The 21,015-nt window shown below is 35.0% G+C and overlaps 2 protein-coding genes and 1 long non-coding RNA gene across 3 annotated transcripts; 2 read left to right on the forward strand and 1 right to left on the reverse strand.

The window, feature by feature from the left end:
• Window positions 1–407: 407 nt before the first annotated feature.
• On the reverse strand, window positions 408–1,092 carry LOC132048392 (uncharacterized). Its single transcript, XR_009412958.1, has 2 exons — window positions 953–1,092; window positions 408–922 (listed from the first exon to the last, which is right to left on the reverse strand). It is a non-coding gene; the product is annotated as an uncharacterized LOC132048392 (long non-coding RNA).
• A 3,297-nt stretch (window positions 1,093–4,389) lies between these two features.
• LOC132047213 (peptide deformylase 1B, chloroplastic) lies at window positions 4,390–8,063 on the forward strand. The gene is made up of 7 exons (XM_059438174.1): window positions 4,390–4,717; window positions 4,816–4,954; window positions 5,490–5,682; window positions 6,901–7,011; window positions 7,451–7,513; window positions 7,622–7,752; window positions 7,832–8,063. The coding sequence occupies exons 1-6, from the start codon at window positions 4,489–4,491 to the stop codon at window positions 7,721–7,723; spliced, it is 837 nt and encodes a 278-aa protein (XP_059294157.1). The 5' UTR covers window positions 4,390–4,488; the 3' UTR covers window positions 7,724–7,752; window positions 7,832–8,063.
• A 154-nt stretch (window positions 8,064–8,217) lies between these two features.
• On the forward strand, window positions 8,218–17,943 carry LOC132047214 (shaggy-related protein kinase epsilon). The gene is given in 14 exon segments (XM_059438175.1): window positions 8,218–10,304; window positions 11,748–11,948; window positions 12,069–12,161; window positions 14,206–14,265; window positions 14,399–14,671; window positions 15,716–15,787; window positions 15,859–15,918; window positions 16,613–16,753; window positions 16,857–16,907; window positions 16,974–17,028; window positions 17,031–17,068; window positions 17,175–17,258; window positions 17,446–17,548; window positions 17,645–17,943. Coding segments are annotated over 13 exon segments (1,257 nt in total). The 5' UTR covers window positions 8,218–10,304; window positions 11,748–11,828; the 3' UTR covers window positions 17,752–17,943.
• Window positions 17,944–21,015: the final 3,072 nt, after the last annotated feature.

The raw sequence follows: 21,015 nt of genomic DNA on the forward strand, positions 1-21,015 counted from the left end.
TAAGGCCCACATCACCAGAAAAATTATGGAATGAAGATAGGACTGCCTCCGGTGGCTAAATTCAAAACAGCAGTGCAAGCAACAAACTCTCTGTAACAGTTGTGCCTAAACTATCGTCAGATGTAAATGATCAGCAAATTTTTCTTCATACAGCACACATGTTTATGATCAAATGAAAAGGAATCTGCGGATATTGGAGGGAAAGATCAAGAAAGTGAGGAAGATATAGGTCTATCATTCATCATACATGGAGAGAGGAGTGATGGCATGTTAATTGTGTACTATTTCATTTATTCAAATTATTTACATTAATGTCATTATTTGATTGTCAATTAGAATAACACAGTGGTTACAAGGTACAATAAAGAGACTAAATATAAACAAAAGTAAAGTTAATCTAAAGTTGCTTTTTTTTGGTAAATAAATGATTTTATTACCAAGTGAGAATTACAAAGCTAAAAAATAGACTCTGGACAGCTCCCAGTTCTGTGCATAACTACTACCTCTTACTCCAAACTACTCTATCAAAACATAAGCTTCAGAGTATCACTAACACATGTATACAAGTCAAGCTTCACTGTGGATAGAAATTCATAAAATTCAGCAGCATGGCCAGTCTTGGTTTCAATCATCCCCTGATATGTACTTCCTGAACAATCTGCCTCACAAGTGTTGCAATATCTCTAGTCTTCCCTTGAAAAATTCCTTAATTCCTTTCCTACCATATGTAGTAAATAGTCCCAGCTAGTCCCATCTTGTAAATCTCAGCTGCTGGTTGTTTCCCTCGATATTGATCAATATCCCACTTCATTTCTTCATCCCAGGTTTGCGCTTGTCTATGGATATTGATCCAGTTCAGGATCTTTTGCCAGATCTGAGTTAAGACAATGCAACTAAAAAACAGGTGGCTTATTGTCTCCACCTCAATATCACATTGGTTTATTGTCTCCACCTCAGCATCACATAGCACACAAGTTACATCTTCCACACACTCTCATCCAGCCAGCCTATCTTTGGTTAGTAGTCTTCTATGGAAAGCTAGGTATAGTATGAACATCCATTTGGGGCAAGCAACTGTATTGCATATTAGTTTTCTCCAGGAAACCTTTTGATACTCCCCCTTGAGTTTGAGATATACTTGTTTGATTGAGAATTTTTCCAATTGCATCACATAATTTTCATTCTAGCCAAAGACTTTGAAAATATTCACAAGCTTGAGTATTTTCTCATTATCCGTAAGCTTCGAGGTGCCCCCCCCAAATTCCTTGCTTACCATAGTACATATGCACCTATTGAACCCGCATCTTATCCTTTTTTTTGCAAATGTTCCACAAAAGCTTACAGATTGCAGCCCTATTCCAAGTCTGGATGTCCAAAAAATTAAGACCCCCTGCAGTTCTACGACTACATCATGTCTCCCATGCAATCAGTGCTTTCTTTGATGTGTCCACACCTCCTCTCCACAGGAACTTCCTACACAAACTTTCAATGCATTTAATCACTTTTTTAGGCAGTATAAAGACTTGAGACCAAAATACTTGAACTGAGAATAATACACTTTTTATGAGCTGAGTTCTCCCTGCATAAAAGAGGAACCTGGATGTCCAATTCTGCATTCTTCCCATAATCTTATCTATCAAATGTTGGAATTGGAAGGATAGACTCTTTTTAGCACACACCCATGCACTCCTAAGTATCTAAATGGGAAAGTACCTTGCGAGAACCCCAAGTCCTGCAATATTTCCTCCTGATCTTCATTTGAAACACCTCCAAAGTAAATGGAGCTTTTATCAGTATTAGCAGCCAAACCAAATGCAGCTGAAAACTCTATGAACAAGCCATATAACAATTTAATAGACCCTGTATCCCCTCTGCTAAATAACAATAGATCATCAGCAAAACTTAGTTGCACAATGTTCATTCTCTCACATTTAGGGTGGTAATTGAAGTCTGGGATGTGTCTCAACTTCTTAATAAGTCTGGTTAAGTACTTCATAGCTAGCACAAACAAATAAAGGGACAATGGATCACCTTGTCTTAATCCTTTCTTTGCTGGAAAAGGGGGACTAGGTTGTCCATTGATGAGAATTGAGTATGAAACTATGCTAATGCATTGATATATCCAATTTACAAATTTATCAGGAAACTGAAGATGGACTAGGATTTGCTTTAGATATCTCCACTCCACAGAATCATAAGCCTTTTTCATGTCAACTTTTAGCATACATCTTGGAGACACCCCTTTTCTCCCATATCCTTTAACCAACTCATTACTCAGGATAATATTGTCATTAATGAGTCTCCCTGGTAGAAATGCAGACTGACTCTTATCTACCAATCCATCCATCACTAGTTGTAATCTATTAGTAACCCTGTACCACTTCCTGTCTTATTACAACTTCAATTAACTGTAGTTGTTGAAGCCTGTTTAATACAGGTCCCTCTCATTACAACTGAGTTCACTGCAGGTAGTTGGGGGGCACAAGCTCCTAAGAGTTTCTTGTAAAAGCTAAGTATTTCCTCCTCGATGTCCTTCCTTCTAGTGATCCAGTTGATGTTTTTAGCCTAGTTATTCTATTTTGAGCAGCTCTATTCCTCAAGCTAGCATGAAAATAAGCTGTATTTCCATCCCCAAGTTTTAGCCACTGAACCCTTGAATTTTGCTTTACTATACTCTCCTCAATCATCAACCACTTTTCCAAGTCTAGTTTAAGCTGCTTTTCTACATCAATTAGATTTTGTGGGGTCGGTTGCACTGCCCTCGTAGTGCTGAGGTCCCTGCATTCTTGCCGCCTATACACTTTAAGTCTCTCCTTCACTCTATGGTATTTAGACCAGTTTAGTAGTTTCAAGGCTTGCTTCACATCTTTGAGTTTTTACCATACTCCTGCCAGTTTATAGGTCCTCCTGCTCTTATGCCAAGCATCATTTACTATCTTTTGGAACTTCTTATGTTTAGCTAGGTGGTTTAAGAACTTGAATGGTTTTGGTCTTTTATCTTCCTCCTAATTCATAGTGATGCTCAAGGGTGAATGATCAGAGCACCCCGGGTCTGTTATTAGTACTTCTAATAGAGGCATATCAAGCATCCACTTAGCATTCACTAGGGCCAAATCAATTCTACTATAGGTGTGATTATTTGTTCGAGTGTATTCCCTTCCACTGTACTTCATTACTGCCATACTTGTATCCTCCAAGAATGATTCAAAATCTCAAACCCTCTGTTGCCAGTACAAGTGATCCAACCAATCTATCTTCAGCTATATATATTGCATTATAGTCACCCATGGATAGCCATGGTCCCTGTTGTGCAACATGAATTTTTCTGAGGCCCTGCCAAAGACTTCTTCCGTTCCTCAAGGCAGTGCACCATAGATGGCAGTAAATGCAAAGCTAAGGTTCAAATTTATGATATTAACTTCAGAGTTGCAAATTTAAGATGCTAAGCTTAATACCGTGAGGAATGCATTGAAATAAATGAGAGAACCATTAGTGGAGATTCCTTTACTCCTATAGTAGTATAGTGGATATATGGGTGTGAATCCAAGTTAGTCCGATTCAATAAATGTTTAAATAAAAAAATAGGAGGAAATGATCAAAATAGTCCTTAATTTACGGGCTTTGATTCGATTTAGTTCTTTTTTGTATAAATATGATGGAAATAGTCCTTAAATGTTTTTCAAAAAGTGATTAATTTATCCTAAGTAATATAAATAAAGATAATTGTTACTTTTGTTGTCAAAATAAATAGACACCCACGGCATGTGCATTGTACGTGTAGAGACGAATTTAGGATTTCTAAAACACGGTTGCACAATTAAAGAAAGGGAAAAAAAAACGCACTAAGTGAGAATTGATCCTAATTCTTATTGGTGAATAACTAAGCTATTAACCAAGTGCACCATTAAGCCTTTTCATAGCATGAGTTCCATCAGGATACATTAGATCAATTTAAAAAAATATGTACATTAAATATCTAATTTTGCAAAAAGACCATGTGTTCATGTGCCCTAAAATCACATAAATTTGCCTCTATGCACGTGAGCTGTGAGCTATTAAATTACAAAACAAAGACACCTTCTTGTATGCCTTCGATGAAAGGGTATAGCTTGAAGAAAATTGCAATCTTATGGTGGATATATTTAATGGAGTATGAAAAAAGCCCTAGAATATCTATTATGTATGGAGGAAGATGACGAGGGCCTTAGTTTATTTTGATAGCAAAAGTAACAATATCCTTTACTTATATGACTTAGGACCAAATTGATCATTTTTTGAAATGCATCATGAACCATTTCCATCAAAACCCATACATTAAGGACCATTTTGTTCAATTTCGCAAAAAAATAGCAAGCTTGATGCATCAGGAAAATATTTGGGGCAACTGAAAAATGGAACCCAAATGGTTAGTAAATCCTAAATTCGAATGCAACAAAACGCGAAGAACTAACATTACTTTGCTGCACATAGCCGAGATAGCGTGTGGCAATGGCTGCCGCAATTTGGGCCTCTTCTTCTTCTTCATTCGCTCGCGCTCTCCATCCCTTCTTCATTCACCGCACAGCTGTCTCCCCTATTAACTATAGTCTTCATCTATATAAATCAGCTAGCTGGTTATTTTTCTCCACAAGTAGTAATAAACCTCCAAAATTGGCTGTATACGCTCAAGCTAGGCGAACTTCATCTTTCAAAACCAAAGGAGACGAACTGGCTACTGGTAAACATATTTATACTAGTTCTAACCTAAATTATTCACTCACTTTCTTTTCGCAAATTGATATTTTTTTTTTTTGTCTCTGTGTGTGTGTGGGGTAGCTGCTGATTTGAGCTTTGAGGGGCCTTTGAAGATTGTAGAATATCCAGACCCAATCCTGAGAGCAAAGAACAAAAGGATTGCTACATTTGACGATAATTTGAAGAAGTTAGTTGATGAAATGTTCGATATTATGTACAAGTGAGTTCACTTGTTTCTTAAAAATTTTCACTACTTATCCTTTGGATAATTTATTTTAGGGTCATTTGCACTTTTGCCCCTATTTTGTGTTGCTCTTTAATTTTTGCCATTTTTTTCGCCGGTCATAAGTTTATATTTTCGCATGACCTACAAGTTATACCGCGCCCTTAAAGAACTTATGCCCCGCTAGGCATAAGTTCGATGATGAAGGGCAAACATTAAAGACCAGCCCATTTGAAGGGCAAACCCTGCAATTTCTTCCTTATTTTAATGCAAAAATTAGCTGCTCAATTAGTAAACTGGATAACTCATTCTATGTGAGCTTCACAAAGCATGACTGGAGTGGTAACATAGATTTAGCATAACGAAATCCAACTAGTCTGGAATTGAGGTGTAATTGATTGATTTATTGAGTTGGTAAGCTGGATTGTTGATGTTTTAGTTAGTAGATACTTTTTTTGTTTTGTTTTGGTTTATAAGAAAAGCTTGCTGTTTAGAGGAGTGTAAAGGATTGCTTGGTTTTGTTTTTATGCAGAACTGATGGCATTGGGTTGTCTGCACCACAAGTTGGAATGAACGTTCAGCTAATGGTATTTAATGCAGCTGGTGAACGTGGAGAGGGGGAGGAGATTGTTCTCGTCAATCCACGTGTTAGTAGATATTCTAGGAGGATTATACTTTATGATGAAGGTTGCTTATCTTTTCCAGAGATATATGGTGATGTTCAGGTATTTGGACCTATTAACCATTATTTGTTTGACAGCAAATCAGTCTACTACATTACTGTATGTGTGTGAGTGTGAGAGAGAGATCAAATATGAACCGCGTGGTCGAGTGTGATCAATTATGATTGAGTTCATCTGTTCGAATCTCTCAACAAGCTGCTGTGCAGTTGATACTTTTCTTTTAAAAAAAATATATATGTGTGTATGTGTGTATATATGTTAAATAAAAAATTAGAAAATAGAGAAAACTCCTAGTACTTTTTATTTTCTATCTTGTATAATATTGGTATATTATGAGCCTTAATGGAGCGACGTAGTCAGTGAGGATTTATATAGCTGAACCCGACTTGCGTGGGATTGACGGTAGTTGTTATTGTTCATACCATATTACCAGCTCATGACATGACGAGGTTAGTCGTAAATATATATGAAAGGATGGTAAGGTTGCTAAATTTCCAACCTGTGCGAGTCTTTCCTAGCATTTATCTTGTTGTATTTGGTATACTACACCAATGTGAGGAATTGTATTTGCTGTCTCCTGCTCTGGGAAATATTGCTCCAGTGAGCTGGTTCTAGCTTTCATGGAAGCCTGCACCTTCTCTTGATTTGGGGAAATGCAAATGTGATTCATACTAGCAGTTAAACTTATATGTATCTAATCGATACTTAGAAGTCCTTAAATGAAAGGCTGCCCGGTGCACTAAGCTCACGCTAGGTGCGGGGTCCGGGGAAGGGCCGGACCAGAAGGGTCTATTGTACGCATCCTTAAGTCACTCAATTCCAAACTTTTCAACGAATGCTCAATTTTGTTAAATAGGCTTGCGTGTATCCCATAAAGTAGACAGCATCTCAAGAACTTAACATCAAAAGAAATCCTAATCCTCTAGTTCGCAAGTGTCTCCCTATTCAACAAGGAACTTCAATTTATACGTTATACATCTTCTTCTGGCTCATTAACCCGGTAAAGAGTTTACATAGAGCTGCTTATTCTTCCATCTTTTGGATTATGTATTATGGGTGACTTGTGCAAACAGTGTCACTGTATTTGAAGTAGAAATGCAAGCCTAAAACACTATGCATTTTACAAATGCTTACCTGATAAATATTTGTTGGCGAACTGCTTTAGCGTCTAGAAACCTGAATCTGCTATTTGGATTGTGAAGTCTTTTGCTTTTCTAAATTTTTACTCACTAGACTATCTATATATGCTCTGTGTTGCAGAGACCAGACTCAGTTAAGGTCGACGCACAGGACATTAATGGTGCAAGGTTTGAGATAAGCTTGTCTGCGCTTCCAGCACGAGTCTTCCAGCATGAATTTGATCACCTGCAGGTTCTTTTATCATTTCCATGAATGCAGGAGCTGTGTTTAGCTGAATTTACCCAAAACTTATGGTTGTTTGGAATTTGCATGCTCTCTCACTCACACATTTTCCCTTTTCGTTTACTTTGATTCAGATATAATGTTGTATAAGTCTTTCTCACTCTCAATAAAAAGGTCTTTCCAATTGCAGTAACTGTACGTTGAGCAGTCCAATAAAAATAGTAAGAACTGGAAAGACTTGAATTCAGAATTCTTCCCAGTTCTGATTCTTCTTACTAGACTACGCAATAGTGCTACTGGTTGAATCCAGAAATCTGTATTAGTGTATACTATGTATGCAGTCTTTGATGAATGTTCATTAGAGAACACATGAATGCACAATTTGTTTTAAATACAATACTTAGTTCCCCTTGGACATTTCTTTTTAACTTAAGTCAGCAATGTGCAGGGAGTTCTTTTCTTTGAAAAAATGACTGATGACGTCCTGGACACCATCCGTGAAGAATTAGTGGTTAGTGGATGATTGTTAAAGTTTGGAGATATACATCTAGTTTTTTGTTGATTATTAGTCCTGGGCACCAAGTTTTTTGTTGCTTATCTTTGTAACTGGATTTCACAGGCTCTGGAAAAGAAATATGAGGAGAAGACTGGGTTGCCAACCCCTGAAAGCATAACTACACGGCAAATAAAGAAGGCAGCTGTTGGATTTGGCAAATCATGAGTTTACTGATATCTATGAGATATCCTCAGGTTTTTGATGCCTTACCTTTATTTCATTTGCTTATTGTCTTGCTGCATGTGCTTAATACTTGCTACTTGATGTATGCAGAGTTTGTGTGATGAAGCACAAAATGGGAATACCAGCTTTTCCTGAACTTTGGTCTGCCATTGATCGAGACACCTGTGCTATGTGGAACTTTCCAAAAGTGTGTCCTCTGAGGTTTATCCTTCTACTGATACTGCTCTGTTTAGGAATGATAGGGTTACCACAGTAATTTGTACTGAAAAAGAACTGTAAGTACATTTGATCAAGCTTGAAAATCAAGAAATGGCCTTGTTGACCTCTCTTTCTATTTAATTTTCCTTGAAAATTGCTATACCTCTGACAGGCAAGAAATGACCTACGGGCTAAATGAAGAGCTTTTAATGTATATGTTCCTTTTAGTAATTGGTAAATATCCCTAAACAGCCACTGCTGATGTTTGGTGATGGCAGTTTTCCCATCAAAATATAATTGATCAATCGTGATGGATTTTTTAAGTCCAGAAACTTGAATAAATTGAGTACACATGCTAAGCATGAGCCACAGTTTGTAGAGAGACTGTGAGGGTGCGGTACTGTCTTAGAGATTTAAAAAAGGGTGTTTGGGGGGGGGGGGGGAATATATTGTGGAGTTACGAAGTAAAGTTTGAGATAAAGCTTTAGTATCATCCTTCCCCAGACTGCCAATGCTACTTCCATGCCCAGGTCCACAGTTCGTTTGGTGTACGTGTGCTGCTGAACATCTGCCCTCTATGGTGCGAGAGTCGTCTCCTGCAAAATAACTTCAGCTGGAAATTACATGTCTCGGGATCGTCCTGTGTGGTGCATGTTTGCTTTGGCTACAGGAAATGAACTTAAATGTGTTTGAATTTGTCACACATTTGGTTAGTTACTGATGTACTACTAGATACATCATGATAAACAATGTCAGTCTAGAGCTGCATTTGTTGGCATGTTGCGAGCAAAATCTGGTGGATCACGTCTTGATCTTGAGTGGCGCTCCGCTCCAATAAAAGCTGAGTGTTTGGAGAAATTTTGAGCCTCCATAATGTCAGATTTTGAAAATGTTTTAACAGATTGTAGTTAGAGCTGTGGTCGCAATTCAGTTAAACTTGTGCTTGTGGTTTACCCATTGTTCTTCATATGCTGGAAGAAAGAATGACGAAGGGAGGGCTGGAACAATTAATTGATAGCATCAATCCAGTGAACTACTATAATTTGTATCTTGAAGAGTTTGCTTTGGGTTCTCCTGTTGGACTGTTCATCTTCGGTTTGAGTTCCGTTCATTTTTTTCCCTTTTAAAATTTGAGAACTATATAGCCATTATAGTAATCCTGATGATCTTCATGTAGCGGGGTTTGTTGGAGCAATTATTTTGCCTTCCAGTTGCAGGACTTGCTTTGTGTATAACTGAAGTAAATGTTTGGTTAATTGCAAAACGTTTCAAGTTTCAACTGGAATACTATTTTGAGTTGGCAGTTGTTTCCTGAGAATGAGATAGGTTTTGCTCGAAACACGAGCTCTGGTGAACCAGAATTATAGGTTTTCCTCTTTACAAGCAGCTTCCATAGCTGCTTCAAATACTTGATAGAATCTTAAGGAGTATTGGTTGACCTCTTTACAAGCAGCTTCAATCTCTGGAGTATTTACAACATTGGATTAAGGAGTTAAACAATACACTCACTGAAAAGTCCTCGCCTATGTGAGTTGAACAGCGCTATTGACTGATTTGGGACCTAATATAATTGGAGTACCAGTTTCAATCTTGATGGCTGTTCCAAAGCCTGTTTTAACCTCAGTGAAATAAACTTGTTAGAAATAGTAAAAAAAAACCAATATATATTCTTTTTTTTTTTAATAACAGTAAAAATAAAGTGAGAACGCTACATTCTTCTTTTTTTTTTCTTTATAATTTAACTTTAGCTGGCTCATGTTCATGTTTGATCGCCCCCAGGAAAATTCATCTGAGCCTTTTATTCTGTTTTTGGCAAAATTAAGAAATGGGAACAAATATGTGGTGTATATATTTTGTGGAAATGGAATATGCTTTTTAATTAAAAAATGTTTATATATAATAATAAACTCTTAAACGAGGTTTAACTAAATTCTGGCTGGCGGAATTATCGGCCACCTTCTGAATACTACCATAAAATGATTTATTTCATAAAAATTACTATCATGAATTAACCAGGAATGATCCTCTTTTTATTTTGGGTTTGAGGCTGGTAATCTGTGCACGCTCACAAAAAGCTTACACGTGAAACAGAAAAAAAAAAACACTCCAATTAAAAGAATCAGCTTACGTGGTTCTTCGCTAGAATTAATACTTTACCAGTCAACATAATGACACGTAAGCATACAACTCCATCTAGAAGCTTACACGTGGCCATCTCGTGCACCCAAAACTCCAATCAACTAAAATGGGATAAAGTTAGTTGGGGTCCGCTCAGCTCCTTCAAAATTCACAGAGCATCGAAAGTGAGAAAGAAAAAAAATAGAGTAATTTGCCGAAATGTGAGAAATTCACTTCATTGCCGCAGGTACATATCTTACATTTACTCTTTTTGTTGCCTTTTTTGCTCAGCTCAGTTTTATTTTGTTTGTATTTCTGTTTTCCCTGTCCTTGTTAATTGTTAAGTTGTAGGAGGCAAGTTATTCATCTATTAAATCATAATACCACTTTTGGTAATTTATTAGGAGGTAAGTTATTCATATATAAAATTAATACGGTGTTCGGTTTGTAATTTAAAAATCCACATAACTAATACATATATAACTTGTGAGAGAATTTATGTATTATTTTTTGCAGGTGGAATAATTAATACATGAATAATTAAACCCTGCATAAAGTAATACATAGATTCCCTCGTAACTAATTCCTGTATTAGTAATAGCTGCATAACTCTAACCAGCTATCAAACGACCCTTACATCATATAAATTTGGTTGATGCAATAATCATAAATATGTTTGCGGCAACAAGTTTGATCTCATGCATTTTTGTGGTTGAGAATGTAGGATGTTAGTAGCTTCCTGTTAAGGCTCGTAAGCTAAAAAAATGGCCGCAATTTAATGGAAAGCTATGTTTTCTTCCAATTAGAAAATTCCGGAGGCTTTATGATGAGCTAGCGAAGTTTTTGTAACGTCTAGGAGTTCTCTGAACAATGGTAGACAGTTAAAAAGCTAAGTTTTGGATCTTCTAGAGGCTCACTTGACTAACTTTGAGTACTTAAGCACGTATTTAATTGAGAGGGGTTTCAGGATGAACACAATTTTTGAAAGGAGCTGTTTGGCCATGAGAATTATTCACTTTTTTCGGGAATAATTTTTCACTTTATTTCAAAATCAGTGTTTAGTTATAAAATTTCCAAATCCAACTTGGAGTTGGATTCCAAATTTTGGAAAAGTGCTCCAAACCTTTTTTCCGACTTCATAAATTCTAAATAAAGGCGATCTCTTCTCTCCTTTGCAAAAAGTATAACAAAACACAACTCCATCTTCAACTCCAACTTCATAAATTCAAATAAAGTAGGGAAATATATTTGAAATCTATGGCCGAGCACCTACTTAATATATCAAACTGCTTCATGTTTGCAACAAGCACTGAACTTCTCTTTGTTGGTTGTCGATAATTATCTGAGTATTTATGTAATAACTTATTTTTGACTTATTCACCTCTCCTATCAAAATGTTAAAAGTGCCTTGGTATCAATTAAAAGATTTCATAAATGTCTTTTTATGTGGAAGTTATCCTTTCTTATCATAGATATGCCACAAGGACATTAAATATGTGAAGATAGCGGTAGTATGCTTTTTTATTTGTCTTGTTAGGGGACAAGGGTTCTGCTTGGATCAATAAGGGTCAATGTTATATGAATGTCTACATAGGGCGATTCTAGATTCGATGATCTGCTCTGACACAATACTGAGTGTTAGTATGGTATCACTTGCGTCCTGTCTAATTTATGTATCTTTATGATTCAGGTTTTGAGAAGCTGAAGATCTGTCATTTGAGTCGTAACCGTTTATCAGTACCATAAGCAAGTTTGTCTGTAATTCGGTGATATGGCCTCTGGCAGTATAATGCCTTCAGCAGGTGGCAAACCTGTAACTGATGCCATGCTTATTGACAACCTCCCTAAAGAAATAAATGAAATGAAGATCAAAGATGACAAAAAAGGAAAGGTTGTTCTTGGAAATAGGATGCATACTCTTTGTCTTGTTTCTTTTTTCTTGTCTATGCTTGGTTATCTTTCTTGTCTATGCTTGGTTATCTTTGCAAGTGTCACTATGATAGCCTGAAAGGAAATGGAAGCAGCTGTAGTGGATGGAAATGGAACTGAAACTGGTCACGTCATTGTGACAACTATTGGAGGAAAAAATGGTCAGCCAAAGCAGGTGACATTTTCAGCCATTTGATTCAACCTCAAAAATGTTATGTTACACTTGTAACTAATCTTTTATTGTTGTTCCTGCACCAAAACTGACAAATCCAGAGGATAAGAATTTGCATGCTGTGAGAAAAAATGGCATTTATTTTCGTGGATTTCATGAATAAATCCCTTTGCATTAGTTTCATTTTGGTTTGAAAATCAGTAAATAAAACTCAATCTATGCTACGGCTGGTAATTGATCTAAGGATCTGATGAGTAAATCTTTTCTAAATTAGTATTATTATGGCTTTGCAAATCAGAAAGTCAGATTATCCTGATTTTCGTATTATGTTTCCGTTGATGTAATTTAGACAATTGAAAGAAAGATATGTTCTTGGATTTTACCTCACGAGATTGCTTTATTCTCCTTTATTAATTTAGTATAGGTTTTTGTATTAGAGTACCAAGCATTTTCCCTCTTTTCCTTTATTCTTTTTACTTTTTGAAATTAAAAAAAAAATAAAAATAGGTCAAGTAACCATCGTACATTCGTACCATCTGATAGAGATGTTTAGCCATCTTATAAAATTAAAAGTAACTTTTGGCTAAAATGGTTCCACTTACTGGGGCATCCTTGCAGTAACCTCTTTTTCTTCAATTTCTTTTGACTTGCCTGGCAGTTGTGATCGAGACATTTTGTTTTGTGTATCACATAACATCCATATGTTTCTGCAAGGAACTTTAATTGCTTAACAAGTAACAAGTGACTTTGTTTACCATTTGTTTAGTTGAAGAACGAATCAATAAAGGTAATTCAAAAGCTTTCCAAATTAAGGCACTCTACGAAGGACCCAAAAATCAGTGACATGCATCTCCCTAGACGTGAATAGCAAATGCTCCTCTTTTTCACGGTTGAGATGGAGTTATATTTACTGTTCAACGCTACTAAAAGACGCTAAGGTTGACGGTGCTTTACATGAGCTTACATGACTTTTCTACTTTTGCTTGTATATTTTTTTATTTCCTAATGTTCTTTTCCTTTCCTCTGCTTACGCATGGGATTATCGAAAATTCACTTAGTATTTTTGTTCTTTCTGATAAATTCATAAAATAAATAGGACTATATTACTCTAAAAATCCTTATCAATTTAATCCGCTACCATGAATCAAAATAACTTTAATAAATCTTTCTCAAAAAAAAAAAAAAAAAAAATCTCAAAAAAAGAAATAACTTTAATAAATTTTGCTTTGTTCCGGTGCTTAATTCGGAAAACTTTTGTGTTGCCTTCTCTGGTAAAATCTTCAATTAAACAACGGCAACCACAAGTTCACTTGTCAAGCAATTAAAGTGTCTCACGTTACTTATGTTTGTTATGTGAGACATAAAATCAAGTTTCTTGCTGTAATCTAACAATCTCTTTTCTTTGTCCTCCCAAAAAAGGAAGCGAACATTATATATCAACTCCTTACTTCCGGAAAAGGTTTAAGGGCATGAAGTTAGTTAACCTTCTCATACCATATTGACTTGGTGCGTTCCAGATGTAGAAAAGTGTTTATTTCCCCGAAAAACTATTCATTCCCCATACGTTTGTTCTAAATTTTCCTGAATTTTAGATGTACAAGGTATTGCTCTCTGTAAAGTTCAGAAATTGGACCTACAATGGGCGTCCAATGACAGGAATAACTTTGCTTGACATTAAGTTGATAATATCTTAGGAGAGTCGGCGAGCACTTTGGTCTCTGCCTTATTTAAGATGTAGCTTATAATAGTTACGGAAAATTGCAAATTAGGTGAGGTTACACGGTCCTACTCAACATAATGTTGTATTCCTGACTTGGGTTGATAACTGAAATGCTCTTCAGTTACCATGTCTGCTAGACTGGCATTGTTTTTGTGAATAACCTATCCATACTTCATCCCACATATAAATAATTAAATAAAATGATATGAGCAAGTTCTTTTAAACTTAGGTTGCTGATCGTTTTTATCATTCCCTCTGCATTCTCTCTTTCTGGTGTGGGTTTTTGGTGTTAAAAGCTTTATTGCTAATTTTCTCTTTGGCTTTCAGACCATTAGTTACATGGAGGAGCGAGTTGTTGGACAGGGTTCCTTTGGAATTGTATTCAAGGTATAAGTGGTTATATGTCACAGATAGTCACTGCCATAATCATGATTTTTGTATCACAGGGGCTGGAAAAAAAGTAATAGTACATACCCCCTTCACTAAATAAATTGTCACTGATTTTGAAGCTAAATTGCAGGCCAAATGCCTTGAAACAGGAGAAACTGTGGCAGTAAAAAAGGTCTTGCAGGACAAGAGATACAAGAATCGGGAATTGCAGACTATGCGACTTCTTGATCATCCTAGTATTGTTTCACTGAAGCACTGCTTCTTTTTTACCACAGAAAAGGACGAGCTCTATCTAAATTTGGTTCTAGAATTTGAACCTGAAACTGTCTACTGTGTGTTAATACATTACAGCAAAGCAAACCAACGGATGCCTATGATATATGTCAAGCTGTACACATATCAGGTATTCTATTTGAGTTCAAATGCAAGTTTCTCTCATTGTACATAGCGAATTACACGAATGTTGCCTATAATGTAATAGAACTAAATGGACCTGGCCCTATAGCTTAAGATGATGGTGACTTCTGCTCTACGGTGCCTCAAGTTGTTATGGAGACCTCCTTTGCCTTTAATTTCCTTTATTGTCTTCAAATTGTTATGGTGTATGTAAAAAGTGTAAATGTTGTGTCCCTCATCAAAATATTATGTCAATACTAGCCTCTTCAATGTCAACCCTGGTACAAATTTTCTTAAGGGACCAAATCCTTCACGGATAAATAACAAGAAATAATATAGAAGGTTATCTTCGATCAGGGAAGCCCCTAACTCTACCCAATTAGTGCTCTTTTCTATTTTCAGAAAACACTGTAGTACTTATCTCATAGTCAAAAACGATAAGAAATAAATGAGAAAGGTATTTCAGTAAAATAATCTTCAAAATTAATGACTTGCTCTCAATTATCAGATTGGAGATGTCTCTTTAATTTTTTAAATCAAAGGAAGATTCTTTTAATTTCGGCTAAACTGCATATAGAAGAGGTTTGACTAATTCACCCCTGTAGCTATATCATTTTTTTCATATACCGCTTAATGTGATATTAATTGTTTTTTGGAGGTTAGTGCACTTCCCTTTCCAACCATTTTGTCCTACATGCAACCCTAATTTTTTTTTTTTTTTTTTTGATAGCCCATGCAGCTCTAAATTTAGGTTGTGGCCTAAACCATTGACCTCATGTGCAGTGGTAAAGGTTCTTCCATAGTTCTAATATCTTTTAATAACTAGTTCTCTGTTGTAGTAATAATTGTTAAAGATTATAATATTTAGAACTGTTGCCCTTATCTGGCACGAAGTAAAATCGTGCATCATTTTGTTTGTTGTTATTATGCTGTAGAAACTCGTAGAGTGAACAGTTGTTACTGCTTATGGCTCGTAGCAATACCTCTTCTTTACACCCACCTTAGCATATCTTTGTTGCGACCTATTTTTGATTGATGATGTACCTTACAGATATTTAGAGCTTTGGCTTACATACATGGGATAGGAGTCTGCCACAGGGACATCGAGCCTCAGAATTTACTGGTTTGTACTTGAAGCTAAACTCAATCAACTAAAAGCATTGTGATATTGAATACTCCAATTTACCATGGCAGGTCAACCCACACACACATCAGCTTAAGCTTTGTGATTTTGGGAGTGCAAATTTTTTTATAGCTCGCAAAAGTCCTGATATTACTTCTCAAGCTTGAGGCCTAAGTTGGACTTTCTCTTTCTGCTACTCGTCACTCCGAAGTTTAGTAGTAGCATGTCATCGTTTGATTGTGACTTGTCCGGAACACAAATATTCTATTTAATCATTTTTCCACAACTGTGAAACACTGCAACTTGTTATTTACAACTGTAAGTAGTTGATGACGTCTATCACTTCTAGTCATGTCTGCGGAAGAGGGTTTCTTAGAATGAGTTTAAGATGTAAATACAGCTGCGTTATTTTTGTTTGATAATTCAAGGAACACTGGTGGTTGTGGATTGTCATAACTATGACACATTTACAATATGTTACAAGAAATAGAGAAAGTTGTATGAAGTTATATTGTGTCCATCCTCAGGAAATGAAAGTGTTCCAGAAAATTATGGAATCTCTTTTGATTTTGTTTTATGGGGCTATAAGATGTTCCTATGCATTTGATTGTTTGGTTATTGGGATTTATCAAATCGAAAGAATTGATGAAGTACCTTTCAGAACTCAACAATATAAGAAAGAATTTTGCTGAAATAACATAACTTTGATTCTTTTCTTGACTTTATTCATCTTCCGTGTGTGTTGGGTGGGTGGAAGAATTGGCTTAGTCTTATCTAGTGATCTTGTTTAGATAGTTCATGATCCTATTTTGGTCATCCTCACAGGTCAAAGGCGAGCCAAATATTTCATATATTTGTTCACATTATTATCATGCGCCTGAACTAATATTTGGAGCAACTGAGTATACCAATGCAATTGACATTTGGTCTGTGGGTTGTGTCCTAGCTGAACTGCTTCTTGGTCAGGTTGCATTTCCTTTGGAGTTCAATTCCATTTATTTTGAGACAGGAAAAAACGTCATAGAAACTGATCGTTTTGTGCTTATCTTTTCTCTTCCAAAACCTGTAGCCCCTCTTTCCTGGTGAGAGTGGTGTAGATCAGGTCGTCGAAAAAATCAAGGTACCCAGCTAGTTGATTCAAATTTTTTGGCTTGCACAATACAATAAATCAAACTATTCTTTTTAGGTTCTTGGAACACCTATACGTGAAGAAATTAAGAGTATGAATCCAAATTACACTGAGTTAAGTTCCCGCAAATCAAAGCTCACCCCTGGCACAAGGTAAGAATCTTGAGCTATGTTCCTGTATAGAAGATACAGTTTCTGATGCATTGCATGGCATGCATGCGCATCTAAAAACTCATGGCCGCAACCCTGCATTATACAGATCTTTCATAAGCGGATGCCTCCTGAAGCTGTTAATCTTGCCTCAAGGCTTCTCCAGTATTCTCCAAATCTGAGGTGCACCGCGGTGAGTGTAATAAGTTTCTCTCTCGGTTTTCATTTTCCTTTTCTTCCAGTTGCGAACACAGTGATGAGAGGCAAAAAAAAAGTAGTACCTGTTGAAAATCCCATATCAAATTTGAGGCAGCAAACATTTGTGTGAGGAAATTTTAGTATATGATGTTTGTATGTGATCTATTTGATTCAATTTGCAGTTGGAAGCTCTTGCTCACACTTTATTTGATGAAATCCATTACCCTAATGCTCGCCTTCCTAAGTGTCGTCCATTGCCACATCTGTTCAACTTTAGGCCTAAAGGTTTCATTATTATCTTCTTCTCCAGTCTTAGGAATTGACTTTTCCCCCTTCATGTATAGTTGTTTTTCTTATTATAAGATATAATATCCTTTGCAGAGCTGAAAGGACCGTCTTCAGAACTCTTAAACAAATTATTACCAGAACATGCTAAAAAGCAGTCTCACTTGGTTTCTCGTCTGAAAGAATCTCTGTATCTTTTGTAAACTTGATCTTATTTGCTATTACTGTCTTTATTCCCTGTATATATTGACCAGAGAATTAGGAAAACCTTTTGACGTATCCATTCCATTATTATACCACGTTTAGCCATTATGTAATCAGCTGATTTTGCCCCTGTATTCTACTCCTTGAGACAATTATTTGTAAATAATAATGTATCGTGAAATTTACCTTATTCGTTATCTAAATTTTTATTTTTGTATGCCCAGCTTAGTCTGCTATTATCTTACTGCGTATTTTAGTTGATTCTATTACTTTACTCAACATTCTAACTAGAATCCCAAAGTTACCGTTAAATGAAAATAGACACGGTATTGTTGTCGTCATACGGTCATATTCCAATTCGATCTGTAACTTAAATATTGACATACATATGCTCATGCCATTTGATATTAGTTTTGATTAGTCAAAATTATCATAATACCTTTGTTTATTTAGGCAATTTTCAAATTGTATATACCTCCTCTATAATTATTATTTTATAAAATGAAACAGCATAGCAAGTTACAGACTGGAATGGGAAGCAAATATGAATACAAATTGCGGTTCTACTAAATCTGGATATCATGAGTCATTGACTTAAATCATGATAATCTCACCAACTTCTTGACAATATAACTACGTTTAGAAACCTTCGACATTTGAAAAAAATTCAATCTATAATCCAATAGGCGTGAGAAGTTCCAGTGTCTTTTTTTACCATTTTAGATCACACGCTTTGCGCTTCTCTCCCAATAACACTATTTTCTTTTTTGGCAAGTGTTTGACAATTGACATCATTCTATCTACAAATTGTAAAAATCTAATAAATCAAGCAATATGTTTACATCTATTTTTTCGTTTGTCAATCTTGCTTTTCAACGATTATTTACAACTAGGAAGTATGCCCCCATGAATGATATCATTGAACTTGCTACTAATCCTTTTCCATATTTGAGATTCTTATAAAAGTTAGAAATATTGAGAATATTCCAACATAAAACTAATAATAAAAACAATAAAAGGCAAACTCTCGTAAAAAATTTAAATGTTGAGAATATTCTAATTTGAAATTAAACAATTTAGCAGTCACATACTCACGTAACTCTAATGGATGATATAAAAGTTTTGTTCTTTGATCAAATTTTTATTATCTTCTATATATTCACTGATGTAAAATTTGTCATTTTATATATATTTGTGAACATAAGAAATATGGACTCTAGACAGCAATAATTATCATCTTTTTCCCTTTCCAAGTATCATATACAAAAAAAATCTAGTAAATAGTAATAACAAATAAGTCAAACCATTTTTTATCATAATTTTACACATAAAAGTAAAAAAATTGTGTTATTACTAACTAATAAGATTTGGACAAGCTGAAAATTTAAAATGCGTCGTTTACAATAACAAAATAATACTTTCACAGAGATTTATTGCGTTTCAAAACCCAACTTTTGTTTCATGAGATTTTAAGATTACTAAACAAACATATCTAATCGAAGCTTCCATAAAAAGAGTTGATACAAAAAGATAGAATAATATCTTGACAGAGCCTCTACGGTATTTTCTTTCTTAACTTGTTCAGTAGAGTAATCACCATTATCACTCTATTACTTGCACCTTAATTTAACCATGACAATTCAAGTGATTAAATGCACATAATTAAGTCACAATCTTAAAACATGCTACATAAGTACATTATCTATCTGGAAAGTTACACTTAACGACTTGCCAGAAAGATGATTATTAAAACGACTATATAATTGCATGAACAACACTTTCTAAGAAATAGCATGACAATAACAGGCATAACTGCTATTTATAGACATGGACCTAATAATACAATATCAAATTCATTTACAGTAAAAGGCGCGTTTCAACTTGAAAAAGTTCAATCCCCAGTTTTTCTCCTCTAATTTTTGTAGCAAAAAATTCTCGTGCTCCTACAAAATCAATAAATAATACAAAGTATTTTCATTTCCTTGATTAGTTTCTTTGATCATTCCTATAAATAATTAAAAGAATTGAAGAGAAAAGGAAAAGCTGAAATGGAAGAGAAAAAAAAAATACATGCACAACATATGATATTCAATCCCTAGTTTTCCTCCTCTAATTTCTTTAGCAAAATTCTTATGCTTCTGCAAAATCAAGAAATTATAAAAAGCACTTTTATTTTGTTGATTAGTTCCTCTTATCATTCCTATTAAATACTTTAACGAATTGAAGAGAAAAAGAAAATATCGAAATGTAAGAGAGAAAAAATATACATGCACATGCACAATCATAAGAAATTTTAAGAAGGCACAGAACTATACCCATAAATGGAAGCTAAAGTAATGTTAAAAAGCGAAAATAAATTAATAATTGTAGACCCATATATGGATGCAAAAGTAATGTTAAAAAGCGAAATTAAATTAATAATTAGTTTAAATAAAGAGAAAGAAACTTTATATTGATATCTAGGAAATGGTACCAACAACAACAACATACCTAATGAATTTAGAGAAATGATAGCGTAAAAGACAAATGAAGTCTTCAATTTTGAAAGTACTGGACAATTGAAATGGATGAATATAAAAATACATTGAACGGAAAAGAAACGTGGGAGTAGAAAATGGAGAGAGAAAAGCAATTTTTTTTGACAACTTTTTACTACGTAAAACTTAGAAGATACAATGTTCAAAAAGTGAACACAAATATTCGGAACAGATACATCAAAGTAATTTTTTTACTAATTAATTAATATAATTAAATATAGGATAAAGGAAAAACTTTGGGAACAACCGTACCACATCACCGGCTTTTGTCCCGGTGTTATAGAGATAGATTAATAATAATTAATTTTTTCTAATAAATTACTATATTATACAGATATATTATTAATGAGTATTTTTCGCATGAATGAGAAATGAACACTCCTATTCGCATAAGGGTCTTTTTTCGAAAAGACACATGCCTTTTCAGAAAAGACACACCTCATTTTGCGAACAAACACCTCTCGTTGGTTATAAATTTATAAACCTTGTCACAAATTTTACACACTAAAAAAATTGTTCTTCTTCCCCTCTTCTTCCGCATTACTTAGGAAAAAAAAGTGTAGGTCCCGTCTAAAATACTTGTGATTTTCTACTCTAATTTGTTACTCGCTTTGAAGACATAAAAACTTAGTTATTCTATCAAATCTGAATATAACAATTACTTTAGTTTTGACGGCTAATTAGAAGTGTATGATAGAAACTGCTTGTTTGCTATCAATGAACGGA

Source organism: Lycium ferocissimum, chromosome 2, assembly GCF_029784015.1.
Source record: "Lycium ferocissimum isolate CSIRO_LF1 chromosome 2, AGI_CSIRO_Lferr_CH_V1, whole genome shotgun sequence".
Lineage (NCBI taxonomy): Eukaryota > Viridiplantae > Streptophyta > Magnoliopsida > Solanales > Solanaceae > Lycium > Lycium ferocissimum.